The 21,926-nt window shown below is 39.1% G+C and overlaps 1 protein-coding gene across 5 annotated transcripts in view; it reads left to right on the top strand.

Annotated features, from left to right (window-relative positions):
* Nucleotides 1-3,069: 3,069 nt before the first annotated feature.
* The window catches only part of khdrbs2 (KH domain containing, RNA binding, signal transduction associated 2), a 78,253-nt gene continuing 59,396 nt past the window's right edge, over nt 3,070-21,926 (top strand). For all 5 annotated transcript variants that reach the window (XR_007947241.1, XR_007947240.1, XR_007947239.1 and 2 more), the window contains exons 1-2: nt 3,070-3,456; nt 15,822-15,949. Coding sequence is in view for 1 of the 5 variants with exons in the window: in XM_022202708.2 (XP_022058400.2) it covers nt 3,366-3,456; nt 15,822-15,949 (219 nt within the window). In the remaining 4 variants the exon portion in view is untranslated. The remainder of the gene's footprint in view (nt 3,457-15,821; nt 15,950-21,926) is intronic.

Below are 21,926 nucleotides of genomic sequence, written 5' to 3'. Positions count from 1 at the left end.
TGAAAAAGTAAATAAAAAGAATAAAACTAAACACAAACACTAAGGCAGCATATAGGGTTTAGAACTTGATTTAAAATCAGTCAGCAGTGTTGCACATCTTGGCTCTGCAGTGAAACTTGACTCGCAAGTCCACTATTTTTGTTTAAATTCAAGTAATTAAACCCTTGAAAGGTGATCAGCATTACATGGCTTGAGCAATGAAATGTGTAATGTTGTCTTTTGACCAAAAGAGGGCTGTAAGAATCCATAAAGCCCAAAATGAAAACATGATTTATTCTGAGCAATTATATAGACTCTGGGATAAGAGGAGCAAACATGCAGCAGTCTAAGTCTTGTCTTCGCCCTGCACTGATTATAAAAAAAAAAATCAATATCCAATCTGTTTTCTCCATCCATTTTTCTATTTCTCTTTCCTTAATGTTAACTTTAACACACTGCAGGATCGCAAGATTAAAACACATTACCTGTCATTATCCTCATTGTCATTAGTACCCATAGTCCGCCTCATAATATATATAATCTTTATCGCAATCTTGAATTTCCCTTCACGCATTAATAAAGTTATTGATTTATATAATCTTTCCTATAAATCTATTGAAATTACATCAGGGAAGGTCCAGCAATCATGAAATGCAACAATAGCACTAACCAACATGGGCGGAGTCGTTTGTTTTAGGCCAAGGAGCAGAAAAACAAAGTTGTCTCATTTCAGAGAAAGTATTTGTTACTAAAAAGAAATGCATAAATTAAGCAAGTGTGGAGTTTTGATCGATGCCGATTCCTTCAAGGCCTGCTTGACATTACAGAAAAAGCATAAATTCAAATTAGCAAAAGGTATAATATCAATAAGATTAATTACTGCATTCCAAATGTTTAAATAGATGTAGAGAAAGAATATATATGCCAAGATACATGTCAAATAAAAGAAATGGTTCTAAAATTGTGGATAAAAATGACCGGATATGTTCACAGTACCTATCATTAGATTTAGAATGAATAAAGTTTCATGTGCATCCTGATCACACTTTAAAATTCTTTCATTTGACTTAATTTTATTGTTTTGTTTCAGTACTTAATGTGCTGTCTGCCTCACAGTGGACAGCATTTTAATTTGAACAATAAATCAGTCAACCAAATTGAGACGAAACATAATGGCATGAAAATAATTAACTCTTGCTGAAGGAACCCTCGGTGTGTGCGGCCCCCTGTAGTCTTTATGATTCTGATCAGTGCAAAGAGAAACAACTCTAAAGGTCAAGTGGAGCTTGAATTGGTCGTTCACCAGCCTCATCGGCTCAAATCTAATTTGTGAGTAAGTAAGGCAGGCTGCATGCTGTGCCGAGGATGACTTTTGGATTCAAGTCGATATCACGACTAGACGACAAGAGGAGCATTTCATATGAGATCCAGACGTTCATGCTGACATTGTTGACACCTCTGACATTGCTTAGCAAGTACTTAATGAAGCATCCACTTAATTTCAAACATCTATTTATAAGTGTTTCTTTAAAATAGTGCCCGTAATTCACTTTGCAAGATGAAAAAGCTCCTCTTGACTTGACCTCCTTCAGCTATAATTGAGCCCCATGATTATTACATTACATTATTCTGAGTCGTATGTCTACAGCTTTGTATTGTAGTCAGAAAATACTAGCTGCTAAACATTACTGCATCAAAGGACACTGTGAAGGTAGAGCATATTTGCTTGTTTTAGTTAAATGAATGCTTCAGTTACACTACGTTCGTTAAACAACAGGAGAGCATAAAAGAGAGCTAAGCCCCTCACATGAACATAATGTTTTTTTAAAATGAAAACCTTGAAATGTATGCTCGCTGTGACTTCTTTAGCTATACTTGTGAAATCAAATGCAATTCAGTGCAATATTTTGGCTATAAATCTACTTTTCTGGAGCTTCTACATTTTCAGATTTTGATTTTTTTCCCCCACTGAACAGCGCTTCTTCCCCACTCTATTAACATAAATGAGGGGGGCAAAGCATTATGAACACTTTTAAATGTACTATAGGTGCACACACTATGACAAAGTGGAAACAATCCCTGTTGTGACTGCAACTGAAAAAAATGACAATGTAGATGTTTCAAACATGTACCAAGTTAAGTGGTCAGTGAGGGCACGTATGACTGACTTCGTAACAAAGCAGTCAGATTTGTTTTTCATAAAGAAGTTGGAGTAGATCAGGACTTGTAATCTGGGAGGGTACAAAAAGGTCTCCAAGGGCAGCATGAATAAACCAAGACAGAAAACTGCTCTGTCGTACATTGTGATTCAGAATAACACCATTCAGAGAAATCTCAGGCACTTTTAAGCAGCATGAACGACGACATATGTGTTTCTGTCCATCGCTGCAAGTGTACATGTTCCTTTAGAATGAACCTTGGAAGAGGAAAAATAGAAGATTTTTTTTGATTGTCCATTTCTCTACACATCCAGGACATACAGAGAAACCAAAAAGATGTTTCTCTCTCACCTCAGTACATTTAAAAAAGTGATAAAAATGCAGTATGAATAAAATAAAATTCACGAAAATGCATAAAAATCTACCTATGAACTGTTCAATGTGGTAGCAGCTTGTTGGGATGTAAAGTTATGCAAATGGTTCAGTGCGTGAAGATGTGACATCAGTTACACTTTATCAGACTCTGTAAAGGTCTGGTGGCTCTGTAAGTGTCATTTACTTATGAAATGCCTTTAAAATTGACTTGCATATTGGGTTGTTCTGAACAACACTGAATTTAAAGTGACACTTGTCATTTAGATTGTGTTTGTAACTATTTTCAACATATGCTGCACAGAACTCTCAATTAACCAACTGAATCTATGATTTTGGAGGGCGATTACTGCAGGGACCTGTGCCAGCTTAGACCCAGTGCAACCTTTTTTTTTCTTCTTTTTTCCCCAACAAAAATCTATTCCTTCCGAGGACATTACCCAATTGGTATGCGCTCAGCAAGGGATTTTTTCTGTTTTTTTTTTTTTTTTTCAGCAGCCCTAATCCCAGAATATGGCCAATAATGTTGCTGAGGGGCGGGGAGGAGCAGCGCGGTCTGCAGACCCACAGAGTCTGGCGGGGAGCCGAGGAGGAGGAGAGGCAGCAGCGGCAGCGGCAGCGGCGGTGGAGGAGATGGACTCACACCTCTGAATCACAACTCAGCCTCCAGTCACGGGGACTTGGGACGACTAAGTGTTCTGGAGCGGGATTTTTGCTCGTGTTGCTCACTGAGACTGAAAAAAATAGTAATAATAAGCAGCACAGGAGCGGGGGAGGTTTGTTTTCTACATAGTTGCATCCTGACGCTCAGCACTCCTGTCGTCTCACCTGCACTGCAAGTCCGCTGTGGTAATAATGCATCCAGATAAGTACTTACCTGAACTGGTGGCTGAGAAAAACACCCTGGATCCCTGCTTTGTGCATGCGGTGCGCCTGCTTGCAGAAGGTAAGCCACTCATTTTATACATTTCTTTTCTTTTTATTCTAATCTTCTCTGAACGTTGCAGGATTTGTTTATCACCATATTCTGCGCCATTGCTATGCATTTTTTTGGGTCGGGGGTGGAGGGGTGGGGGTGCGGTACAGTAACCTGATGTGATCTTACACACTGCCCTTGACTTTTTAATTCTTTCTTTGTGGCATTGAATTCCTTTTGTGCTGTGTTGTGTAGCTCTTTGGCTCCTGTGCTGAACTTTACTGAGGTTTTCCATGATCGAGAGAAGAAATGCTGTGAGCACAGAAAGTAAAAGAAAGTCAGTCTCCCTCCTTATTCTAACCCACTGCCCTCCAAGGTCAAGCACTGGCACTTAAATAAAATAAACTGAAGAGCCTCTCAGGGCAGTTGTTGCAGGAGCAGAAGGGGAAAAAACAATGACAGGACTAATTACCTTAATTGTATGATTAATTGGATTTAAGCTGTGCTGGTAATCCCCCTGAAAAATACAGATGACTGCATGCCAGCTTTTTTTTTTTTTTTTTGCTTAGATGGTTAGGAGTTTTGTAAAATTATGTTAATTTCTTCAAGTGAAACTGCAAGTGGTCAGAAAAGACAAGCTTTTCTGCAAACTTGATGTTCTTCTTGACTTTTTTTCTGATTCTAAGTTATGCATGTTTACCAAATACATCCTATTTCAATCGTTCTGCTTGAGACACACATGAAATGCAAGTGTGTCTGTAACAGAAAGCAAAAATCTCTGAAACTGACGCATGCAAACCACATGTCACCAAGGTCACAGAGAGGACTAAACGCAACTGAGACAGATGTTCTCCAGTCTTTTATTTGTCGTAATGCCCCGTGTTCGTCCAACAGTCCTGCAGCATGTAAAGCCCTCTTTCATCCTGCAGGTAGCCTCGGTCTCATTCACATGCTGAGAATGTGTCACTTTGATAGGAAACTTGTCACCCCAAAGCAAACGCAAGCACCCACTTCAGCTCATTCAGTCTAGAGATGTAACTTTTTTTTCCCCTCCAGTGCGGTTCTACACCATGTGCTCCCTCCTTGTCCTAAGTGCACATGGAGGGTGGAAGTGTATCCCTAAAAATACCACTGAAGAGGTATGAGTGATGTTATTGCGGCGAGCGGATGATACTTTCATTCTAGTGTCTTGGACCCAAATGTGCTACGTGAGCTCATAGGACACCACTTAAAGGTAGATACAGAGGCGAGACAAAGCAAACAGGAAAGCAAACAAACCACTTGATACCATATCCTTGGGGGAAAAATTGTATATTGGATATAAAATGACAAAATGAAAGTGTATTGCATGACCATAAGCCTTACTTATAACTTTATTAGTGGTGATTATTAAGACAAGCGGCTAAAGTCATGCATTTTTTTTCTATTTTGTGTCCAACTAACCTTCTTAAATCTTGGTTATTTTCTAATAAGCTTTGACATGTTTGTTTAAGGAGATGAAGCCGCATGGCAGTATAGATTAATATGCTGTAAGTGGACGGGGTGTTTGTGCTCCGGTGTTCTGCCCCCTGAGCTTTCCTGTTGAAATGTGTTGATGAGACACCTGACAGTCTCGCTTTTGTCCCTAACCGGGGTGCGGGTGGGATCATCTGTCACACAGTACACTTTGCCAGATTTACTCAAGGCTGACTCACGTGGCCGGAATACAAATTAAGAAAAATGTTATATCCATCAGGGTGAACTTTAATTACCACCTTAAAAAATGTTATACATGGATTCACTTACATGCATTTTTAAAGTTGTATATTCATTTCATTCAGCTCAAGCTTTTCTGTTGTAAATTAATAGCATGCACACTTGGACTTTTCTTACAGTCCCCCAAAATTAATGATTTAGTTCAGAATTACCTCGACTCAGACATCGCTTATCATAAAGCCAAGCAAAGACACAAATAAGCAGAAGATATATTCTCACAAACAAAAAAGCAAAGATAAAACTAGCAATAAAAAATATAAAAAATGCAAATTAGTGAAATAACACCATTAAAAATGTATAGCCATGAAAATTAAAGACAAGTGAGTCAACAAAAATGATAAATATAACGTTAAATACTTAAATTACCCTGAGGATAAATGTGAGTCAGGCTTCAGTTTGTTCTGCTTTATTATTTCATTGTTATTCCAGGTTACAGGCACACCAACAGTGTTCCTCAAGTTCGTGGCAGCTACAGTGTAATCCAGTTATTCGAGTGTGTTTGATAAAGGACAGTGGAAAGGTCATGTTAAGGGTGGGAAAAAAGGTAAATAAATAAAACCCAGTGTCTTTTAAACCGTACAGAGAAGGATGACCTCCTGACCTTAACCAACAGCTCACAATAATCAGCATTATACCCAGTGATAAACACTGCACTAAGGGCCTTAGAGTCTGTAATATTCTACCAAGTATAGTACTATACTCGAAAATGCAATATGCAGTAGTACAATGCAGTGTATTTCCCTGAATAGAACTCTGTCTGCAAGGTCAACACTAAAACATCGACGCGTCACACACAACACTGGAAAATCATTGTAATAAACTGTCAGTTGAGTCAGTTTTGTCAACTCTGAAAATGTTCAACATAATCGGCTGGAGACGACAGCAAGTGAAATAATGATCATAACTTTAACCGCTGTCACAGAGTTCTTATCTGGCTTTGTCAGTCTGTGCTCATGTATTATAAAGAATAATGCATATCGCCGGACTGCAAGATAAACTGCGTTTGCCAGATTTATAGATTCACAGCTATTTATCATTGAATAGCAAAGCATGTAATCCTGCATAATTCACATCATGCACAATGCAACGCAGAACATGGATTAACCGCGGTCTCACTTAACATCTCCATATTTATGAAATGAATTTCTTGGTATCGCTGTATAAATTATGTTGCCTCTGAAAATCATTTGTCTTTCTTTGAGCAGATTTCAAATTATTTAGCATTAAGTTTATTCTAGTTCCTGGCTGTAAAGTAAGGGTGGGGAGAATTCTTCCTTTGTCTTTTCAGATTTAAAGCAACAAAAAGAGAAGATTTTTATTTTATATAATAAATACATAATGTACAATATTTGCTCCTTACTCTGCTTTAGCGCTGTTCCTTCCTGGACACAGTTGGTTTATTTCAGTGTAGCACAAGTTGACTAAAGAACTGCAGTTGATGTAAAGTTGTCTGAAGTCAGAGACAAGAAAGGCAGGCCTTTAATAGATCCCACTGGTTTTCTCTCTAAGACTCCCCTATATGCCGCGTAGCTTCGTCTTCCCATGAAAACCAATGGGATTACTAATAAGGTGACAAGCAAAGCAGACAGGGAGGCGGAGAGGAGGCATCTGACGGACAAGCAGGGGAACGCTGGCTGTTGAGAAAGTGTCTGTACGCTTCCATTTTTAGGGCGAAGGAGACGTTTCTCCACATTTCTTTTTCCTGCCAACACATCTCGTCTGCGTTGTCACTAAGCATTTTGACAGGGTGTACAGTAGTGTCTCGCATGCCCTCACAGGTGCTGCAAGGCACAGTGACAATGCAAAACAAAACAAATCTGCAAGAAATTTGAACTTCTCCGATTAAGAGATAAATATAGATACAGAGGAGGAACAACATCATGATTCCTGTCAAATACAACACAGGAGACCAAGGAAACAAGAAAATCTTTTCAGCTGCTAAGTTGTTTTTTTTCCACTTCAATTCATGCTTTTTCCAGTTTAAGGGCCTTAATTGGGAGTCATTGAATTGTATGTTTGGAATGCAGCTTAAACTTCCTGTGCAGAGTCATTTTTTTGATATGAAACGCACATTGAATGAACTCAAAACACACTTCAATCCACATAACTGCATTTTGTGTTCACTTTCACCTTGCATGCAGCCATTTTTGTTAGTATTTGAGCACTCAAGTTTTCTCTTCAGGTCTGAGCTGCACTTTCTTGCAGCTGTAAGCATCAAAAATATCCTGAGAAGGAGACAAAGTACTCACGAGTTAATTACAGTTGTGGTCAGTTTGTGCTTGAACACATTATACATGTAAAAACAGACTCTACTCAAGTCTCCAGGCTAATGTTAATGCTTTATCAAGGCCCTGTCAAAAACAAGCACAGACCACATTTTGGGCAACGATCCTGTAACTTTAATTAAAATTAATCAATGCAAGAACCTGTGCAATGCACCCTTGCCACTGTTATAGTTTTAGTCAGCCAGTAATGGAGAGCAATAAATAGAAGTTGAGATGCTAAGCTTCAGTGAATGACTGCCAAGGAGGTATAAATCTTACTCTGTAATATATGAGCTTTAAAATACACTGTAGACAATTTCGCAGAAATGCTATGCAGAAGCTTTTGTCAACAGAGAATCATGAACAAATTCTTGAATGAGGATGCTTTCAGAAATTATGTTTTTGTCTATCAATTATTGCCAATTTCAGTTGCAAGAAAAAATGATGAATATTTTGGTGGAATCGCCCTTTTGACCAGTTTTAATTGGTACACTTGCACAGTTCTTCATGGCAGGGAGGTTGTAGAAGTTTCTGCAGTTCTTCTGTGCATTTAGGTTGCCACTTTTGGGAGTCATACCATCTGTTGCAGAATTTCTTCGTGTTCTTGCTGAAGTTTTTTGTGACTTCATCTGTATGTTTGGCTTGGTTGTCATTATGTTGAACTTTAGGCGCCTCCTTAATAAGAATGCAAACAAATCAAGTGCCTAAAACTTTCACACAGTGCTGTGAATTTTATACTCTTCTGATTTGGAAACCGCTTCACCACAGAGTGCCATTCTACTCCAAGCATTGATTTTTCACTTATCCACCTCTGTCTTGTTTGTAAGTTGTTGCTCACATTTTTGTTGTCTCCATTATGGCCCCCTCGTAGTAACGGATAAACAGCAGCCCATGTGTTATGACCTATCAAAAAGGACGCAAAAATTACATTTCAGGACAGCAAGACGTTGGATTACATTTTCAGCATTTAGCCGACACTCTTATCAAGAGTGACTTACAATGAGTGCATGGGTCGAATAAGATTAAATTCCAAGGTCACAGGCATTTCAAGCAACAGAAATGAGTGGATGAGCCAAAGCTGCAGCACTCAGACAATAGATATTAACTAACAGATGATATTACTGTGCCTTTTCAATGTTTTCTTGTAACAGGAAAGTTCCATATGAAGAAGTAGGAGACAGAAATAAATCTTTTTGTTTATTTTAAACTGTATACCAAGTCATTTCTATTCATTTTAGTAGAGGTAAGTGAAGTGACCGTTCACTTTGTAAATAATCAATTTCTCTGGTGTAATTTTTGCAGAAAGTTACATTCTTGTGTTTTGTTGTTCAGCTGCTTTTACTCTCTGTGCGATGTTTTTTTAATATATAAATCCTTGAGCCTTTCTGCATACAGATAATTGCATTTGAACAGGCAGCCCCATCAGACAAGGAAATGACACACTGCAAGAAACTGCAAAAGCAATAGTAGGGTTGGTTTGTTTGTTTTTTTTTACACACACACACACACACACACACACACACACACACACACACACACACACACACACACACACACACACACACACACACACACACACACACACACACACACACACACACACACACACCCCAATCATAACTGAATCTATGAATAATGAATAAACTGTCAGCAAATTAATCAGTCAGTCAGTGGCTGTATTTGTTTTTTCACAAGCATCCGTCTCTGTACAGTAATGCACTGTAATGTTCATTGTAGGAAATGAACATTAGTTTGATGGAGCAACAACAAACTGCAGTTAAATTGCATTCAGGGCCCAGATGGCACCTAACATCAATAGGACTGAACTGAAAGGAGCAACTACTAATAAAGTAGCTCTATCTTGTGTTTCTTTTTATTTCCATCCCTATATTCCATCAGATGATCAACAGAAAAGCACCAAAGGTGCAGCAATGCAGTATACAGTCTCCTACTGTTCATTTTTATTCTTATCAAACCCCCACCTCCACTTTATGGCCAAATAAATGAAAATGTAAGAAAATATGTGGAGTAACTACATAAAACTATCACATATATCTCGTCTCATCATGTGTCTGAGAATATAAGGGATCATTTTACATGTGTATTGGAAGTTTTTGTCCTGTCTGAGCTTGAAGTAGAAGTGAAACATAGCATATCATTGAAATGTCATTATGATTAAAATATGCATTTCCTTGCTTTTAATGTATAATTTAAATGAAGAGTAATTTCACTTCAGTCACAGCAGTTTTAGTAGAGAATTTGAAGATGGCATTATAATTACACTGAAGTATTAATATTTGAACACTTAGTTTGTCAATTTGCTAGATTTGCCTCAGTGCAGCTCAGTTAAAATCACATAAACGGCATGGGGCCAGCACAGCAGCACATATTTCCAACCCTGTGGATTTCTATTCATCAGTCCAGAGTGAACAGGGGACAGTGTTAATTGCACGTCTCGTAGTTCCTTCCCCCCACCAGGTCATACTCTGCCAGGCCGAGTGCTATCGCAGCCTCTTTCTGTGTTTGATGTGAACAAGCAATCAGTTATTAGAGAATAATTACACTGATTCCTTTTTGCCCCCATTGTGAAGTCATTATTGGCGATACTGTATACTATTCAGTAGCAGGAAGAAATCAGTAATTTAGCTGTCTGTTAATGGGAGCACTTGACAAATCCTTTGTGATTTTGGCCTCTGACTGTAGTTGGTGTAACAATAAAGCACATAAAATAATAATCACTGAATTCAGCATCGACTAGTTCACCGCTGTCCAAATAAAACATTTTGGAGTAGATTAACATCAACCAGCAATGGACTCTCTAAACTTACAGTAGTCGACTGCTTCAACAGATTTTAGGGCTTTTATTGAAAGCTTGAAGCAAACAAGCAAAGAAGTGCTGTTCTACTTTAACGCCCAGAAATCAGCATGCAGACCTTATAGAAATGAAGAAGTATGGTTCCAAGTGATTTTTATCTGCTGTTTTCATTTAATGCTCATCTGTCAGTTTCTAGGTTATGCGAGGTTTTCAGTGTTTCCGCCAGCTTTGCAGAAAAAAAGTGATACCAGTAACAAAAAATAGCATGATGCTTAGTGTGTGCATTATTTGTCTGCACAGAGGACATGTCAGACTCCAGCACATCCCGAGTTTGCTGTGTTCGGTGTGATGATGTTCATCTTTAAGCTCTGTTTTATCTCCTCATGTCCCCGTGCTGCATGATGGTGCAGCAGAGATTAATCAAACCAATGTCGGGAGAAATTAATTTTGACTGGAATCAGTCTGTTGAGTCATTTTATCGCCGTATGGCTGTTTTCTCTATATTTGTGATTCTCTGTTGACCCATCAGAAAAACGCAGCATCAAAACGTCAGCACAGACATGAGACAATTTGATCTCACCGAAAGCATCTCCGACTTGCAAGCGCACACATTTTTTATAAAAGCCTCCTACTCAGCAGTAGAACAAACTGCATGCCTTAGTAGCATGGGCCGTATAGCAAACAACTGGAATCCAATAAAGCTATAATGTGCGGGTAAACAGCTGAGCAGTGAACATAGTATCTCCAACAAATTGTGCAGTTCCCATTCCTCTTCTTCTCATGTTATTAAACTGCACATGTGGTACTATGAAACTACTGATAGCAGCTCAAACACTTTGTGGTTGGGATGGTTTTTTTTTTCTTCTTTTCAACAAACTATGCAAGAGCTATGAGTGAATTTTTGCTTTTTGGAAGGCAGACAGTCCATGACAAGTGTATTCAGACCATACTTCAATGGCAAAATGATTTTTTTGCTCTGCCAGAATATCTTGTTTAGTGTTTGTTTTCTGGTCCAAGGGCACCTTCTGTGGTTGGATCTGATGTCTATCTGTGTCCTCCACACAGAAACTATGCTGATTGAATTCAGAATACAGTTTCTGTGCATTTGTTGACATTTTCACGGTATCTGGGATAAATGGACTTCAAACTGTTCCTCAGTCTCTGTTGATGTTCTGTGTCGCTGCATACAGACCAAAGCAGTATTTAACCTTAAGCCATGGCAGGCTGACTGAGCACATTTTCTCTTTTTCAGCAAAACCTTGTCTCCGAACTCGGTTCAGTTGCACACATTTATCTGGTCGATGCCCAGTTACGCCACAGGTTTTTTTCCCCCAGTCTTGGCTGCTGAGCTGCTCTGCTGAAGCGGTTTGGGCAGCGCAACAGAGGGGATCAAGAGCACCAGAATAGTCGCTGAGAGTGTTTTACTCATTCAGTTCCCCAAATGAGATTTTTTTTTTTTCATCCAGCATGAGGACTGAAACCAGTGACCTTCAAAGCACTTTCCCGCTTCTCTGATCTTTAGGCTCCTGCCGCTTCCGACCACATATTTGACAAAGATGATACCAGTGTGCGCATTTCCCCCGGATTTATACATTGTAAGCTCATTTTCCTCTTTTTCTCTCTTGCTCCTCAGTCACACTCCCTCTCTGTCTCTCACACATAATCGCCCTCTGAGCCCACTTATAGGCTGCAGACCAGAATAAAGGTGTTTCCCGTAAACACTGTTCCAGAGTATAATCATCTTCATGGGCTATGAAAGCACGATTGAATTATTCAGATAATGTGAACCTTATACCCATTTAAAAGTGAAACCTATCACAATGAAAAGGCACAATAAATTCTCTCTGCAGAAACCTAAAGCTAATCTTTGAAGATATCAAGAACCGAGTCCTTGATGGAAACTGGAGCTGACTCTGCAAATAGCACCAAAATCGCTTTTAAATGCAAATGATTTGTTTGATGAACTACATTTGATAGAATGAACAAATACACATGAAAATGTACTCATTCATACTAGCAAAATAATGTTTTGTTAACCCGTCGGCCGCCCAAACCTCCTCTAGGTGTGGATTTTGTTGCTATAGCAACATCACACTACTCCCCTTGAGGGCTTGATTTTGGGGCATTTATTTAAAGGATTGGCAGCTGTGTAGTGCTTCTTTGAGTGTGTTTTAGACACAGAGCTAAAGATGAAATCTGTTTCTCATATTAACATGCTCACATTGATGTCAACAATCTAGCGTTTTTTGAAGCAAAGAATGGGCAGTTTGGATTCTGAATCGCACAATCACTAAATAGCTTATATTTAGCTATCAGCTTTAAAATTTAGCTTGAGGATGTTTTAGGAACATATTTACTTTTTCAATGATATATGTATTTTTTGTGATTTATGTGAATTACTGCTAATTTCCAAACACTCAGCTACATTATATTATGTTTTTAAAAAGTTGTTTAAATCCATATCCTGAATGAGTGGCACAGAGAGAGGCCTAGTGAAAACTTTATGGATGTGCTGACAGCCCAATGCCCGGTACGCTCCACTGGTTTAGTATTTTTTTGATGGTTCCAGCGGCAGACTGATGGCAGCATTAAGTTAGGGCCCTACAGCTTGTGTAGTAACTGACTGAGAATGGAGTGCCCCTCTGGTTATTTCTTGTTTTTGGTTCATCCAGTGTTCCTTCATTTTTCCTGTGCTGAGATCAGCAGTAACCTTGATCCACCCACAACTCGCAGTACGTCCCCAGACTGCAAGAAGGTGGACCAGGCTTTTATTTAATCACATCAGGCAGCGATTCGCATGGGGAGTGACACACTTCACTCAATTATTGCCTTCATGTCAGAGCATAGGGCTGCACAGTGGCTCGGCGGTTAGCGCTTTCGCCTTGCAGCTAGAAGATCCTCAGTTCGCGTCTCAGCTTAGTCCTGGGCTCTTTCTGCATGGAATTTGCATGTTCTCACTGTGCATCCACGGGTTTTCTACAAGTACTCCGGCTTCCTCCCATGGTCCAAAAACACGTTCAGGTTAAATTCTAATTTGCCCGAAGGTACGAATGTGAGTGTCCTTGTTTGCCTGATAGATTGGTGACCTGTCCAGGTGTCCCCCGCCTTTACCTTAAGTCAGCTAGGATAGACTCCAGCTCCCCCTAATGAGGATTAAGCGGTGTATAGATAATGGATGGGTCAATGTCAGAGCATTCAGAGTAAAACAAGCGATAAAATCACCAACTATTTGCCAATTAAAGTTGTTGGGCTTTGTTTTTGTTGTTGTTGTTGTTGTTGTTGGTTGTCTACTATTTATTGTACCATAAATGTCTGTTTAACACCAGCATTTGCTAAAAAGCACCTGGAGCTGATGGGCAGGCCAGTAGTTTTGCAGATGATGATGACGGATGAAATTAAGAGATTACACATATTAACGGAAATGGTTTCAATATTTGCTACCATATTTCTGTCTGGACCAAAGAGGTGGACAGACTGACCTACTTTGACATCCCCAGAGCCCTACAGCTACTGTAACTCAAAACTCCTCCTTATTTAAATTCTTATGTTTATATTTTCAGCTCGTCAGTCTACAGTAGCTACCTGTCTGCTTTATGTGAGCAGTGCTGGTTCAAAATATGGGTGTGTTTGCACACCACAGGTTGTGCTTGATTTATCTCCTCAGGCAAAATGCTATTTTTAAAAGGCACGTTTTGTAGGCTCCTGCTATCTGGGGACACTTGTCTTGTGTAAAGTGTCACAGAAGGAGATGTGAATCAGCTGCGTTGATGGGAATAAAAGGTTGGAGGGGTCTTTCAGTCTGTTTACCTGTGATTTCAACAAGAAGTCTTGGCAGTCTATTCTCGGTGGCAGGCGATAGTGGTCTGGGTGAGCATTAGCCGGTTCACTGGGTTTACATGATGCAGTCTTTTCTAAAACAGCCTCACCAGGCAATATCTGAACCTCATGCATGTTTCTGATATGAACCTAAAGGCTTTCAGTGACTCCAGAAAGACCGACTGAAAAGTAAAAACTCTCGCTTCTGTAAAAGTTAAATTTAGGCTCATCTATCCGGCAATGACTGACATATTATCATCTGAGCAACATTTTTTGCACTCATTTGCATGAACTCCCATTTTCGAGATTGGTTTTGCAGCTGTTGTGAGTGTCAGAATTTAAAAATAAATAAATAAATAAAGCAGAGACAGCAGGATCCAATTTAAAGGATCTTCGTCGGACAATCAGGAAGAATCGGAGCGCTGGAAGAAATTGCTTCATTTCAAACAGAGTTTGGTCTTTGTGGTTTTTCAGACATGGGAATAAAAAGATAAGCGACCTTAATTCATAAAAATGTGAAGCTCAACTCCTTAAAACATAATCCACTGACTACTAGAAGCTGTAATGAGTGAATATTGGGATTGCCTGAGATCATTGAACTGGGGCCATGGATATCCAGGAGGTCAAATTCTGAGACATTAAAGATGGATTTCAGGGTGGATTCCGCTCCTTATGAAGACATATTTCCCTCTGTAGTCAACTTCCTTCCTTCATTGCATGGTTACTCCAATTATAACATGAGATAAATGCATTATTCAAATTTAAGAATTACATATCCGTAGTGAAACATGTAATTAGTCAGAGCTTCTTCTTTTTTTCGTTTGTCTCTCAGCTAAACTCTTGACTTCCAGCAAGGCTATCAGTTATTGTCTAGCAAATGTGTCATGTACTGATAATTTCAGAAAACTATTGATAGAGGTGAATAACACATGGCTTTTTATCCAGTCTTTAAGGTACTGTCAGTGCTTTTGCTCTTGTGTAAAGAAAAATAACCACGGTTGAAAAGTAGAATTGTTCTGGGAGTTCAGGGACCGTTTCTGTCAAGCTCATACAATATGCTTAACTGGACAGCTAATATCTCATCCCTCATCTCTTTGAAATAAGGCTGGGGAGTGGGGACACACAAGATGGCTATTGGGCCAATTTGCACAAGATTTTCCCATCCTGCAAATTATAAGGAGAAATACTACAGTTTGATCGGAACCAATGATCTGCAAATGTGATCTTAATATGAGAGCCCACAGATCCCATCTTAACTGCCCCAAATGACTTTCACCCGATATTATCGTTTTAAGTGTTTAATCCGACATCTGCCTGTGCAGCGTGGGGATCAGAGAGTGCTGACAGCCCATGAGAGCTCGGTTTGTAGTGAAGTGAGGCACGGAGCGAGCCGACTGTGACTGCTTGCCTCTGTTGTTGTTTTGATTGGAATTACTGGATCATGAGATTACAGGGCCTGATGTAAAAGGACGTATCAGGAGTCAGCGGGGATAATCTCATATCATTAAGTGTGCAATGTGAGCATATTTACAGCTGAGACACAAAACAGTCAGCAGAATATTCACTGTGTGATGCAATGCATTGTTAAATTTCTCCTAGCATGCCCCCAGCCCAACATTACTCTGTGTGGGTATCTTGCTGCAGTTGGCTCCAAAGCAGAATTCAAGAGGTTGACTGATGCTTTTTTTGAGTTGCATAAGAAGCTGATTATCCTCTCATCTCTTTCTTATTCTGTTTTTCTGCAGAGATTGAAAAGTATGACGGTGATGAATTGAGAAAAGATGGCGACACAAAGAAATACCTAGATATAATCAGCAATAAAAATATCAAGCTCTCCGAAAGAGTTCTCATTCCCATCCAACAGTATCCAAAGGTAAGAGATACAGCAACCACATCTCACGATAAAAAAACCCACTGCACCTCTTTGAATAGTCCATTTTATTTTATGTGTTTATATATTTAAACATAGTGGCCAGTAATGGAAATTGGCAGCATTTTTCAAATGAACATAAAAGTTAAACCGCAAGGCAATGTGGAAGTGAATCAAGGCTCCATTTGAAAAACACTGAGCTTGTTTCTGTGTGATATTGTTTCAGTAATTTTAGTTGTCAGTCGGGGGATGGAGCATCCTGATGCACTGTACCTGCTCACAAATGCTTTCTGCTCTGAAAACACCACAGAGGCTCAAACTAGTTAATAGAAAGTCACCGGATAGTGTCTGTTTATTTTGATGTAGTCATCAAAACCCGGCGTTTTCCACGGACTAAAGCACCCAAGGGTACAGTGAAGAACAGTGACCATAAATCACTGTATGACACAGCGCTCGCTATTCTGAGTTATGCAATGTCAGTACTGACAAAGTCTGAAATGCAGCCTAATGAGGCTGCTCCTCCAGGCAGCTACAACACACAGCAGCTTGAGGAGAACCAAAAGCTTCACTGCCACTGCAGTCAAACACCTTGTATTCACACATTCATGCAACAAGCATGAATGTTTCTAATCTACACATTTCTGTTGATAAAATAGCCTATTTTTTCTGTTCTATTCACATTTTTTTTTTGTCTGTCATGTAACATATGTGTCCATCTGTCATTTTGTTACTATGTCATCACTCATTAGATTTACATGTGATTTAAGGTGACTGATCAAGGTGACACCAAAGTTAGTATGAAAATTTAAATTGCTAACTGATCCATGTAGCTTGTTATGTTTGAGTTGTTTTTTTTCGTCAGAACCTTTAAAATCTTATTTAAATGTATGTCTTATTAATTCTGAGATTCATAGGAGGGATTTCTTAGATAGTTCAAAGAGCACAGTGTGTAGGGTTTAGTGGCATCTAGCAGTGAGGTTGTAGATTGCAGCCACTTTGCTTTCTCTTGCCTCACATTCCCCTTCAAAGTGTTTAGGAGAACCGAGAGTGGCCTCTACAGAAAATGATAGCAAAAAATACAAAAGGCCTCTCTAGAGCCAGTGTTTGGCTGCCTCAGTGAGCGAAGACTCACTTCCTCTGTTGATCTGAAGGGCTCGTTCTACGGTCACAAAAATACAGTGATTCATATTTTCAGGTGAATATACAGTAATAAAAATGTAATTATGAACATTACATTCCATTTCTGCCAGTAGAATCCCATAAATTATGTATCCTTTAACTGATACTCGCCTCTTCTCAGCTGTTGTCAATTACATGGTAGTTTAATGACAATTATGACATACGTTAGAGTACTTGGCATCCATGAACAGCAATCAATTTTAAGGTCCAGTGAATCCTTTATTAATTTGATATGCAGTAACAGGTCATCAAAACACTGTTATTTCAATCTTTCTGGTGCAGACTCTCAGGCCTAGTACCCTTCTGTGCTAGGTGTTGCCCCAGCATCATGTTTCATCATCCCATAGCCATTTTTGAAACGATGCTGTGCAGTTTGCGCTACAGTTAGCCACCATTGGTATTCTCAGTATACTTTTCTGATTTTGTGTGTGTTATGAGAGAAAGAGTAGAGACTGGGGGATGTCAGGAGGGCAGAGGAACACTACGGCTCAGGTGCAGAGCCCGAGCTTTAGTCCAGAGAGCCTCACAGGAACGTCATAGAAATCAATTTGCTGTTTCTTCCTCGGGTCAGTGTTGAGAAAGTAATTAAGCCTTGTTCAGGAACACTTCACTCTATTAAATTGATTTCAAATCGATAAAAAATGCCAATTGAGCCCGTTTCTTGGGAAAAGAATCCACACAATAGCTCAGATGTATTCCTCTACCTCTGTTTCTGCCCCATTTACTGTGTATACGTTGCACCATTTTTCATTTAAAAGCATTGCCTAACTCTGAATGATAGCTTTCCATTGTTGGGGAGTTTGAAAAATAGGGTTAGTTCATATTCTTATATGTGTGTTAGCGTCTGGATAAATGTGAAATATACAAACACAGTATAGACATTCTTCAGTTCCAAAATTAAGGCTCAAGCTAAAAGCTAATATTGTGTCTCTATCATGATGTCAAACATACTGATTCTGTGAAACATCTATTTTCTTCCCAGAGACTACAAATCAGAAATGGAAAGGCTTTTTCATAGATAGCAGATGGCTTGTTTTTTACTGTACCTGCTGGTTAATTGCGTTCACTCGGTTTCCCAAGTGTGAGTCTGTTTTGTTGATTAGATAGTTAATGAAAACCAGCAGAGCTTGGAGTCAAGAAAACCTGAAAATCACTGAAGTGCATCACCGAAATATAAAAATGTTTTCAGCATTATGAAGAAAAAGGTACAAGTACAGAAGCTGAAAATCCTGGTTCTATAAAACGAATGGAATAGTGCCAGCTCTGCAAAGTAAGCAAAACTGCAGTCCAGAGGGATGGAGCAGTTGTCCAACAACAGCTTCTGTGACCTAATTGCACAGTCAGCACCCCACAAGACTGCAGTGTCACTATCTTGAACATCTTGGTAACACGGCACTTTCAGTTAATGATAATTAGCCATATGAAGCAACTCTTTGATCAAGCACACGGCCCACAAAGAGGATCAGAAAAACGATAAAGGAAGTAAAGCAGAGCTTGGAGACTCGAGTTAGATGGAGAAGACAGCAAATACCTCACAAAGCCCAGAACAGATTTAGAACTGTGCCTAATTTAACGTATTAGTTACCTTGACAAAAATGTTAACATCTGTTTTCCAAATCAGTCCAGTGTGATTTTTTTTTTTTGCATGGATTGTTGGGTAATATTTTTGATCAGTTAAAAAAAATTAAAATGTGCATCTGGACAGTTACCGTAATATAGTTGTCCTATATAAATGTATGAATTTGCCATTTCTTTTAATTGAACTGATTTATTATAGGCTTTTTTAAATTTTATGGTTTGTGCAGTTATACATCCACAAGTGGGATGTTTGCCGTCTCACATACTTTTTTATAAACCTACGTGAAACTAATACTACTGCGGGGGAAAAAAATTGCTCGATGGATTAATAAATTATGCTCATTTTCTTTAATGTTTTTCTAATAACACATTTGTTGCTGCAATAGAACAATATTAATGCTGGACTGCTATGAAGAATGTTTGTACATAATGGCTACACAGATATAATTACTTGTCAGTTTCCACTGATCAATGCATATGGTTTGTTTTTTTTTCTTTTTTCCAATGACATCTAGCCATGCTGCCAAAAGGCTCAAACTTCTTGGTTTTATTTCCTTAACGGTGGCAGTCATTATTTTTTTGTCATCCATTAATAATGTCCAGTCACTGTTGGCAGAGCAAAAACAGTGTCATAAATTTATATTTTCTTATTTCAGTAATCTAATAGTGCTTGGTCAAGCTTACAGCTGCCGCCTTGCTGAAGAAAAATTAAATGCAAAGTAATTAAATTATTGCTTGGGAGAATTCTGCTGCATGGTTTCAGATTTGAAGTCACACGTGGAAGATTAATGTCAGTGAGACAGCCAGTGCTGATGAAATCGCTCTATATGACATATTGACGGACACATACAGCAGGTTGTTCTCGCTGTGGACATTTCGACATGTCAGAGCAGGAAAAGCACAGGTGTTAATATCAATTTGAGCCCTGATTAGTGTTGTTGAATTCCATTTTAGTAAGTTAAATTTTCTACTTAGGAACAGGCCTGTGTCGTTCTGTTCTCTGATGCTATGAGGTTTCCTTGTTTCCATACTGTGATGATGATATCAAAGCAAACCCCAGGCTCATGAATATCTAATTGCTGAGATACTGCAGGGGTTAATCAAGTGTATAACAATGGCTCAAAATACAAAAGCAAACCTCACACAATATGCATGCTTGTGGATGCAGAACCACTGGGCTACATTTAAAATACAGAAAGAGAGAAAATGCCACCAGACAATGTGCCAACACAGCACATTACAGCAATATAATTTAAAGTTTATTTAGCTGGGACAGAGCATGCATTGCATACAAAGCTAAAAACAAATACTAATTTATGGCCTGTGAGCAAGGGCTGCCAGTGACACACGGTTTAATGCAGTTGTAGATTCAGCAGTAACGGAGGGTTTCGGTGGATTACACATTTTTAAATGGAGAATAGACTGAAAGTGCTGCTGCTAACAGGAGAAAACAGTCAACCCTGACCAACCGCCTCAGCATACTGTTTAAAGGGCAAATATTTTGATCAGTTACAAAAAAAATCTGTAATCCTCTTCAAACTTCACATCAGCCTTTCTTATCAATACTAAATTCATTTTAAGCATCTGCAATTCATTGTTGCTTACTTGCTGGGATGCTGACCAAGGGGCATTTTTGCACAAAAATTAGATTCATGCTTTCCCCATTTTCTTGTATAGCATAGTCAGCAGCTGAGAACGGAATATTAAAGTCCTTAATTTCAGCAAAAGTCATAATAGCACATGATAAAATGAAACTTGCTTTAGTGAATGTATGATAGTTTCAACAAAATGTCCTATTAAAAGTATGTAGTATATTATCCTGTTGCTCAGTTATTATTTATCACATGTTAATCTGTGGGCTAAGATGTACTTAAATGCTGCAGCTGGTGAAGGTGGCGCTCATTTGAACCACTTTAGATACTGCTGGTTATTTATTTAATCTATGTGGCACATTCTGTAAACTGATAAACTACACTAATTCACTCAAGTGTTATGATTGCCCTTGCCTAATATCGCCCACTGCATGCTGCCAGGCCAGCTCTGACAGCAGAGGCATGAACTCTACAAGACGTCAAAGGTGCCCTGTGGCATCTGGCGCCAAAACATTACATCCTGCAGTTGTGAGATGAGCAGCTCGGACTTGCTCGGCAGCAGCAACCTGTTGCTGTTTCATGGTTTGTCCCTCCTCTGACCACGGTTGGTAGATATTGATCCCAGCTGACCAGGAGCATCCCACACGTCTTGTTATTTTGGAGATGCTATAACCCCGTTTTACCAACATTCAACACACTAACTACAAGAACTTGCCACGTAATATACCCCCAGACCTTGACATGATGCCCTTTATTTGTGGGTGAAAATAATGTTTTGGCTCTGTTGCTACTTTAATGTAGGAGAAGTAAATGTACAATATTAGGAGAAGTCCAAAGAGAGTAATCAAATAAAGTACATGTAAATATTTTTCCACCACTGTCTGTTTCCATATAAATGTAACTACTATATTTTTATGACACTATGCAGGAAGGTGTGTGAGATACTGGTATTTGGCCTCCACACCGCCCATCTATTTAGATGATTCTTATTGTCGCAGACTCGCCTCAGGTGTACACATCATTCACAGGGGATCACTTATGCATTTTGTGTGCCGCTCTCTGTGAAATCTGCATTAGGTTGATGCCTTCTATTTTTAATCTCCAAAAAAAGCGAGGAAACCTTGAAACGGGGTTGATTTCGGTAAATGGAGAGAACAGGGCAAACATCTGTACCTGTCGTGTTTTGGCATGCAAACAAATGGTTCTCACACGGGGCACTTATGAAAGTCTAGAAATGATTCTCTGAGATTACTATTTACTCGGCAAAAAATGATTAAGGTAATCAGCGCAGTCATTTTCATTATCACTTAACTAGAATTTATCCTCTGCTGTTTAATGAGACAGCTTGATTAGCATCTCATAACCTTGGGACATGGAATGGATTTTCTGTGGCTGACTGTCTGCTCGTCCAGCACTGGCTATCGACTATGACGCTGAAATATTAGGAAATTGCTTTTGTATTTTTAATTAGAATACATTTGATAGGGTTGAAAACAAAATGGCCATGTTTCTGTTCTTATCACATTTACACTTTAAGCAGTTTTTAAACGATTGGGTTTTAGCTTTACCTCTGCAGGTACATGCAAAGCCCACAACAGATTAAATTGTATTTTGTCCTTGTGGATGCCACA

This window comes from Acanthochromis polyacanthus, chromosome 15 (genome assembly GCF_021347895.1).
Source record: "Acanthochromis polyacanthus isolate Apoly-LR-REF ecotype Palm Island chromosome 15, KAUST_Apoly_ChrSc, whole genome shotgun sequence".
Classification (NCBI taxonomy): domain Eukaryota; kingdom Metazoa; phylum Chordata; class Actinopteri; family Pomacentridae; genus Acanthochromis; species Acanthochromis polyacanthus.
Note: the sequence above shows the minus strand (reverse complement) of the source record. Positions and strands in the feature narration are given on the sequence as shown.